The 8,421-nt window shown below is 46.8% G+C and overlaps 1 protein-coding gene across 2 annotated transcripts in view; it reads right to left on the reverse strand.

Annotated features, from left to right (window-relative positions):
* The window catches only part of CLEC16A (C-type lectin domain family 16, member A), a 249,531-nt gene that overhangs the window by 186,377 nt on the left and 54,733 nt on the right, over window positions 1–8,421 (reverse strand). The window contains exon 10 of one of the 2 annotated variants that reach the window (XM_011988119.1): window positions 4,572–4,803. In XM_011988119.1, coding sequence (XP_011843509.1) covers window positions 4,572–4,803 — 232 coding nt within the window. The remainder of the gene's footprint in view (window positions 1–4,571; window positions 4,804–8,421) is intronic. The other variant, XM_011988120.1, reaches the window with a different exon arrangement.

The raw sequence follows: 8,421 nt of genomic DNA on the forward strand, positions 1-8,421 counted from the left end.
ACTCTACTGCAGCGCCTGGGCTTGCTGATGCTTCTTCTCCCTCTCTTCCCACCATTACACACACGTACACACAAACACACTCACTCTCACACACACACTCACACCTGCACACTCACTAAGCTCAATTACTAGCTGTAGAAATTAAGAGAGAAACGGGTCCCACAGAAATGTGCTTGCTGTCCAAGCGGAGTTCACACAGCCACACTCGAATTGCTGTTCGAGCGCCTCACTCTGCCCTCCATCTTGGCCGGGGTTCGTAGAAAGCTCGTGTGTCACATGCTGAATGCTACAGTGTTGATGTTCTCACTTATGCCAATCTGAGGCCCAGGCATTAGGAAGCCCCGTCTACAGGTGGAGAAGTGCAGAGTGGGCAATTACTTGCCCAGAGCCACACAGCTGTTCAGGCGCAGAGCTGGGATTCAGATCTCAACTCCCCGATAGTCAGTCCCTGGCTTGCCCCAACCAAGACACTGCCAGGCCTGGGGTGGGGTCTAATTTTGAAAGAGGAGCTGGAAATGAGGCCAGGTTTCATCTCATTTCAGTAGAGACTTCCAAAAGAAAAACAAAAAAGGCAAAGATGGGTCTCTGAACTCCCAGGTACCCCCTCAAACCCAGCTAACCTGGCAGGTTCAAAGGCCTATCGTCTTTACTCTATGCCCTTGCTGGAATTTCAACAAATGAGGAAGCTTTGAAGGTCAGGCCGGGCAATTACTTTTTCCATAGGCAAAAAAAACACTAGTCCAGCCCTATTTTTAGATGAGGAGTTTGAAGGATTCAGTCCCTGGGATATGCTTATTAGGTTACTGCTCTAAGTAAATTCCAGAAGAGATAACTGTCCTTTCAGACTCAAGGGCAAGCTAAAAAACAAGCACGTGCCCTAGGATGTCTGTCTTCCTGGGCAGACTGAATACTTCTTTGCCTACAGGGACAATGAAATCCCTCTTCTTTTAGTACTTAATTTCTGCAAATTTAAGGGCCCTGTGATTTCTTGGTTGCAGAATGAGTCACCCATTACTTGGGACCTGAGGCAGAGCAAATTTCTCTGTAGACGGGGGAAGGGAGCGGATGGGTCAGGGGTGCACATTCATTTCACACAACTTCCTTGTCTGAGCTTACATCTGGAGGAGGTGTGAATTCTGGGTGCTGCATTTGTTAAAAAATAAAAAAAAAAACCATGCACACACACTAATGCCATATCCAAATCAGGTCATGGCAAAACTGTGCCTCGTGACCACATGCCTTTTTTACTCCTGTATTTTCCCCGTCTTTTAAAGTCAAAATTTCACGACTAAAATGGAATTGGCAGGGTATGCGGAGGCAGAGTGTCTCTTTCCTTAAGAGTCACCATGTCCGTCTGTCGATAAGTGCATAGATTTAGGGACAATGAAAGGAGCTTCTAGAGAAGAAATAATGTGGAAGACAAAAGAGCCACATGTCTATCTCAAAATAGGATGGCAGAAGATGGCCTTGAGAGAGAAGGGGAGTACCCAGAAATACAGCATGACTTTCTAGGGGGAAATCTGCTGTTTCTGCTGGCCCAGCATCCATGCCCCTTACTTCTGATAAATGCATTTCATTTTTTACTGAGGGAGCCACTGTAACGTAGATTTGTCATGTGGGCTTGGCCAATTGGTCCAGAATATCTCTGGGGGTGGGGGGTGGACCCAAGCCAGGCCCACAGTACCCACAAGCATTGGCCCCAGGACTTCAGTGGCAGCCACTGGGAAGGAGAACCCCCCCCCGCTCCACTTGCTGGCCAAGCTGGCAGGATGTGAGCGCACCTGGGCCCAGTCCTGTCCAAGCTTCCCAGGAACATGAACAATAAATACCCTCTTTGCTTAAGCCAGTCTGAGTTGGATTTCTAAATCTTGCAATCGCAAGTATCAATGTATCTTCACTTTAAAAAAAAAAAAAAAAAGTCATCACGTAAATTATATTTCCTATATTCAGAAATTTCCAGACAGGGACAATGAGGTCCAGAGTTTCAAGAGGCCATCCGAGACACACAATAAACCTAGATGCTGAGACATGACCACGAGTCAGATCTCGCATCTTTTAGGCACCGCCCAGCATCTACAGTGTTCTCTGGTATGCAGTGTGAATGAGAAAATGTGCCCGACACCCTTCCAACTCATAGGAATTAACAGCTGAGCAGTTTAATCCAAACACAGATACAGTCTAAGGAGAGAACACCCACTAATTGCACCTTCACATTTACAAATAATCAAGAGAGCAAATATATAATTCAGAAAGCTCAGAACACAAGTGCTATTGCCTGGCAGGACTGGTCTATGAAAGTTGTATTTATTTATGGTGAGCTGAGTGACAAAATGACAGATCCATCATATTATGAAATGACTAATGTGCTCAAGAAATCAGGAGGGCACCAAAATTGCAGAGGGGGTCATAGTGAGTCACGTGTGACTGAGCCCTGAAGCACCAACTGTCCAAGCAAAGCCTCTGGGGAGATTCCTGGGTCCTGTGTAGCATGATCTGGCTGAGTAACCACCTGGAAAACAGACTTTCAGGGGCGGCGGAAATTCATTCCCTTGTACCCTGCCCAGGGCAGCCAGGCACAGCTTCCAGGAGCCCCTACTCTAATTCAAGCAGTTCAAGCTGAAACAGCAGCCTGCAGAACTGGCCTGAAGTCCCTGTGTGCCAGTACTGGGCTGGCTGGCTGACTAATTTGATTGTGATTTTGGGGCCAAGCCTGCCTGATCCGCACCACTGTTAGTCACAACTGAGGCCTGGTTAGAGAGCATCCTTAAAAGGACTGGAACGAAAGAGGTAGCATCTTTCTAAAGCAAAAGTGATGAGAACACAATGCACAAAATGAGGTGAAGACGTCCATTTATCCCCCAGTGTGGCAACAGAACAACTAAACCTAGGGATTAGGCAGACATTTTTCTTCTGCATTAACAACAAAATAATCAGAATGACCCCAATAAGCAAATTAGCACGGCTCACCTTGTGTTTGGCCCTCCCCTTCCCACCACAGTGATATTTACTGGTAAAGGCTTCCCAGGCCAAAAATGAATTCCTAAACCAAAATGCCTACTGCACACTTTAAACAGAAATAAGAGGAGGTTGGAGACCTCAACCTTAAAAAGAGGTCTGGGTGGCATCAGAGAGACATTTTGGTTACACTTGTTGAAATGTGATCATGGTATTCACTGACAACCGCCAAGAAAGTCATGATGGGGCAAGCAAGGTGGTGGCGGGAGCATGCTTTGGCTGCAGAATCTCAGGCAACTCCCAAAAGCAAATGAGCTCCCAGTCACTGAACGAGTGGCTCTGTGTTACAGCTTCAGATGCCCTGGACTGGGAAGCTCATGCAGTCCTTGCTGACAGGGCTGTGGAGAGATGGCCTCAGAGCAGCCACTCTGAGCCCAAGGCCCAGTAGGAGGGCTCACAGGAAGTGTTCCCCACACCCACAGAGACCGCAGCCAGGCTGCTGAGGAGATGCCAAGTTCATTCCAGAAGGCGTGGCCAGGCCTTCCTGAGAAGAGCCCCAGCTCCACTTCTACCAAGTATCAAGCTCCCCATCACTTCCCGTTGCCCCCAGCCCCAGTGCCCAGGACCACGGGCAGAGACCCCAGCTGTGTGGCTGTGAGTCCGACCCATGACACAAGCAATAGGGCAGTTCCAGTTTGCTTAGTCCCAGAGCAAATGACCTCCAATTCAAGAAGGTTTTAGCATCTCAACAAGAGGGAGGTGAAAACCAGAACTCCCAACGAGGGCAAAAGGAGGAACGAATGATTTTGCTTACACACATACTACACATGAGTGCACCTCACTCTAAACAGATAGGACTTAAACAATCTTAACGTCAGAATTGAGGGAGTTATATTTTATTTTTTAGTATTTTAAAAATACTACATTTATTTATTTATTTATTTTTTTTGTAAAGACAGGGTCTCGTCACATTGGCGAGGCTGGTCTCAACTTCCTGGGCTCGTGATCCTCCCACCTTGGCTTCCCAAAGTGCTGGGATTAAAGTGTGAGCCACTGTACTTGGCCTACAAGCATATCATTTCATTAAACACAAATCCTCTTTCTTCCCACAGTGCACAGGATGCAAATCATAACCCCCGGTTATTGGGAATAATTATATCAGCAATAAGGATAAAGATAATAATAATTCCATGCTGCTCCTACTGTCATAATAATGACGAATACTTCTGCAGCTTCGAATCCTTCGCAGCATTTAACATGGGCCAGGCACTGTTTGGAGCACATTGCACATATTCACTCATTTAATTCTTGTATGAACACTATACAGTAGGTACTATTTGTTACCCTCCTTTAAGGTGGGAAAACCTGGCTCCAGGTCACCCATCCTATGAGGGTGGGACTTGCCCTAAATCTGCATGTGACACACACCTACAGCAGCCTCCGAGTGGCAGGGCTGTACACAATGAGGTACGCCAGTGTGAGGAAGGAACCGAATCACTGGCTGGATACTGGGGGGAGCAGAAGTCAGGGCGGAGAGGGCACAGGTGGCAGCCTCGCTGGCAGGCTGGCTGGCGGCGCAGGCGCAGGCGCAGGGCGGCGTTCACAGGGACACTCACCTTCACTCTCCCCACTCGTCTTGATGCCTTTTGAACCACCCTCTGTACCTTTAGCCTTCTCGGCGTCTTCTTGGGCATCCTCGGTGGGCCCTTTCTCCTCATCTTCTTCTTCCCCAACGTTTTTGTAGTTGGGTCTCTTTTGCACCCGCCTCTTGCCCTTGTGCTTGTTCATCTCAAGGGACCGCTCGAGTGTCTCGGTGGGTTTAATGAAGCACCGAATGCTGGGCTTGGCCTAGGAAAGTCCAACGAAGACAACAGGTGAATTCGAACACTGGAATCCTGCTAGATGCTATCAAGTTGCCCAAAAGTTTCTGTCCTAAGAAACGCATCTCCAAAAGAAACCATTATATCATAAGATAGCTGCACTCGCATGTTTACTGCGGGACTATTCACAATAGCAAAGACATGGAATCAGCCTAAGTGTCCACCAACAGAGGACTGGATAAAGAAAATGATATGTATATACACAACGGCATAGTATTCAGCCCTAAAAAACAAAGAAATCATGTCTTTTGTAGCAACATCGGGACGATTATCTTCAGTGAAATAACTCAGACACTTATTGCATATTCTCATAAGCAGGAGCTAAATAACATGTGCACATGGCAGCAGGGCGTGGGATGATGGACAACGAGACTGGGAGGGGTGGAGGAGTTGGAGGGGGTGGATGGTGGGAGGGTGTTTGGTGGGTCCAGTGCGCATTACTCCAGTGATGGATGCACCGAAGGTCCTGACTTCACCACAATGCAATACATCAGTGTGGCAACACTGCCCTTTTACTCCATGAATACAGATAATAAAAACATCTTTTAATACAGAGAAATTAATCTCCAAAACAAATGCCACCTCCAGATCTATTATTTTGCCCATTATTAACATCATCATCAAACAACCAAAACAACAGTGCCAGCTACCATTTCCTGTCTACTACCCTAAGTCAGAAATGGTGCACTTTACCAGCAGCAACTCTACACTCCCCAGATGTTAGCTGTTCGTGTAAGGAAAACTTCTGATGAACACTTCTGTGGTACTTTCTTATGTGCCAGACGCTGTTCTCAAGCTCTGACTCTATGATCTCACTTGAACTTTACAGCAACTCCATGAGATATTACTGTGTCATCCTCATTTTACAGGTGAAGAAACTGAAGCACAGAGACAGAAAAAGATCTGCCCGAGGTCACAAAGCCGGGAGGCGGCAGAGCCGGGATTCAAAACCATGTACCAGCCACACAAGCTGTGTCTTAGCTACAGCCCACTGATATTATTATTAATTTTAACTCAAATAAGTTCATTTTAAACAAAACTATCACTACAGGAAATGAAACACGAGTGTGCCTTGCTATTACATTAAACATAAATAACCAGAAAGAAAAAGCCAGGTGTAGTGGGTGTTGTCAAATTCTGGCTCTCATTAGAAACGGAGCCTACTAAGTATCAGCAATAAGTCAAAGATCAGCTCGCCCCAAAGGACAAAGTTCTTCCTTAAAAAAGTCAGAGATTGCCGGGCGTGGTGGCTCAAGCCTGTAATCCCAGCACTTTGGGAGGCCAAGACGGGCGGATCACGAGGCCAGGAGATCGAGACCATCCTGGCTAACACAGTGAAACCCCGTCTCTACTAAAAAAAATACAAAAAACTAGCCGGGCGAGGTGGCGGGCGCCTGTAGTCCCAGCTACTCGGGAGGCTGAGGCAGGAGAATGGCGTGAACCCGGGAGGCGGAGCTTGCAGTGAGCTGAGATCCGGCCACTGTACTCCAGCCCGGGCGACAGAGTGAGACTCCATCTCAAAAAAAAAAAAAAAAAAAAAAAAAATCAGAGATGGCTGGGTGTGGTGTCTCACGTCTCCAATCCCAGCACTTTGCGGGGCTGAGGCGGGAGGATTGCTTGAGGCTGGGAGGTCAAGGCTTCAGTGAGCAAGATCATGCCACTACAATCCAGCTTGGGTAACAGAATGAGGCCAGTGTCAACTGTGGTTGATGCTTCACATTGCTCTATCTTAGTCTTTTTAACAACCATCATATACAGGAATTATCAGTCCCATTTTTATCGTTGAGAAAATGGAGGCACAGAAAGGTTAAATAACTTGCCCGATGTCACACACCTACTGAGTTGGAGTCAGAATTTGAATTGGGGCTTCTTGGGGCTTGCCAATTCCAAAGTTCACACTCTTCCTAAAAGAACAGTGTTTCACCAGGAGCTCAAACTTAATTACACATTTACTGCTCTTTAAAGAGGAAGGCCAGGCATGGTGGCTCACACCTGTAATCCCAGCAATTTGGGAGACCAAGCTGGGAGGATTTCAAGACCAGCCTGGGCAACATGGCAAAACCCCATCTCTACAAAAAATAGAAAAATTAGCTGGGCATGGTGGCATGCCCATGTAGTCCTAGCTACTTGAGAGGCTGAGGTAGGAGGATTGCCCGAGCCCAGGAGGCAGAGGTTGCAGTGAGTAAGATGGTGCCACTGCACTCTAGCCCAGGCGACAGAGTGAGACATTGTCTCAAAACAGAAAAGAAAAGAAAAAAAAGAATATAGACACGCAAACAGACTAGAAAGGGGCAAAAGACAGAAGAAAATTGATTTATTTAGGGCAGGATTTTGATTGAAGTGTTTTTCTCTTACCACAGTATGAATAATGTTCAGATATCATTTTGTCATTTAAAGAAAGTTTCAAAATAAACTTTTCCATTATCTTGATATAGATTATCCATCTGAATTTACCCCAAACGACCACCAATTATATAGGGGCCAGCGTACCTTGCCAATAAATGGAAATGTGCTCAAGGAACACAGATTAATTTCAATAATGTTCAAAACAAAACCTAATTGAAAGCTGAATTAGCATCCAAATACAAACATTAATTTTTATTTGCCCACTGTGGATTATTCAACCACAAAAAAAATGACAGATAAATTGCTACATGATTCTACTGTCCAGGAAACCCAGATAGCGTATTACAGACGCCAATAACCGAGGGCCCCCAGATGGGAGCGTTCTGAGAATGCACTGCTTGACAGACAGCATCCATCAGAGCCCACTTAGGAGGCTGGGTGATCGAATGCAGCCTAGTCGCCCTCTCATCTTCTCCTGAAGCATCTAACCCAGGAAGTTAGCTTCCTCCCATCACTGCCGACTCCTAGTGAATTTCAGAATTTCAGAGCCGGCCACATAGCAATCAAAGCTTTCAGAGACAGAAAATAAGAGACCAAGCGCAGGGCAAAACGTCCCCTAGTTTGAAATTATGAGCAGAAATTCACACTGACAGATGTAGAAACCCCTCCCTAAGCTCTGTGTGGACTCAGATGCACAGAACAAGTTGGCAGAACTGACGAAGTGAAACACAGTGCTCAGTGCCTGGGGCTGGCCAGAGTGGTCTGAACCCCAACCCAGCTGGCCCGTCCCAGGCCTCAGGTTCCTGTTCTAAAACATGGGGAGAGTAATTCCGGCCCCCTAGAACCAAAGGAACCCATGGATGTAAAGTTCCTTCCGAGGCCGGGCGTGGTAGCCCACGCCTGTAATCCCAGCACTCTGGGAGGCCCAGGCAGGCGGATCACCTGAAGTCAGGAGTTCGAGATCAGCCTGGCCGATATAGTGAAACCCCGTCTCTACTAAAAATACAAAAAATTAGCCAGGTGTGGTGATGGGCACTTGTAGTCCCAGCTACTCGGGAGGCTGGCGCAGGAGAATCGATTGAACCTGGGAGGCGGAGGTTGAAGTAAACCAAGATCAAACCACTACACTCCAGCCTGGGCACAACAGAGTGAGACTCCGTCTCAAAATAATAAATAAATAAATAAATAAATAATAAAGTTCCTTCAGAGAGTGCCGAAACGGTGAACATCCAACACAAAA

Source organism: Mandrillus leucophaeus, unplaced genomic scaffold (assembly GCF_000951045.1).
Source record: "Mandrillus leucophaeus isolate KB7577 unplaced genomic scaffold, Mleu.le_1.0 Scaffold323, whole genome shotgun sequence".
Lineage (NCBI taxonomy): Eukaryota > Metazoa > Chordata > Mammalia > Primates > Cercopithecidae > Mandrillus > Mandrillus leucophaeus.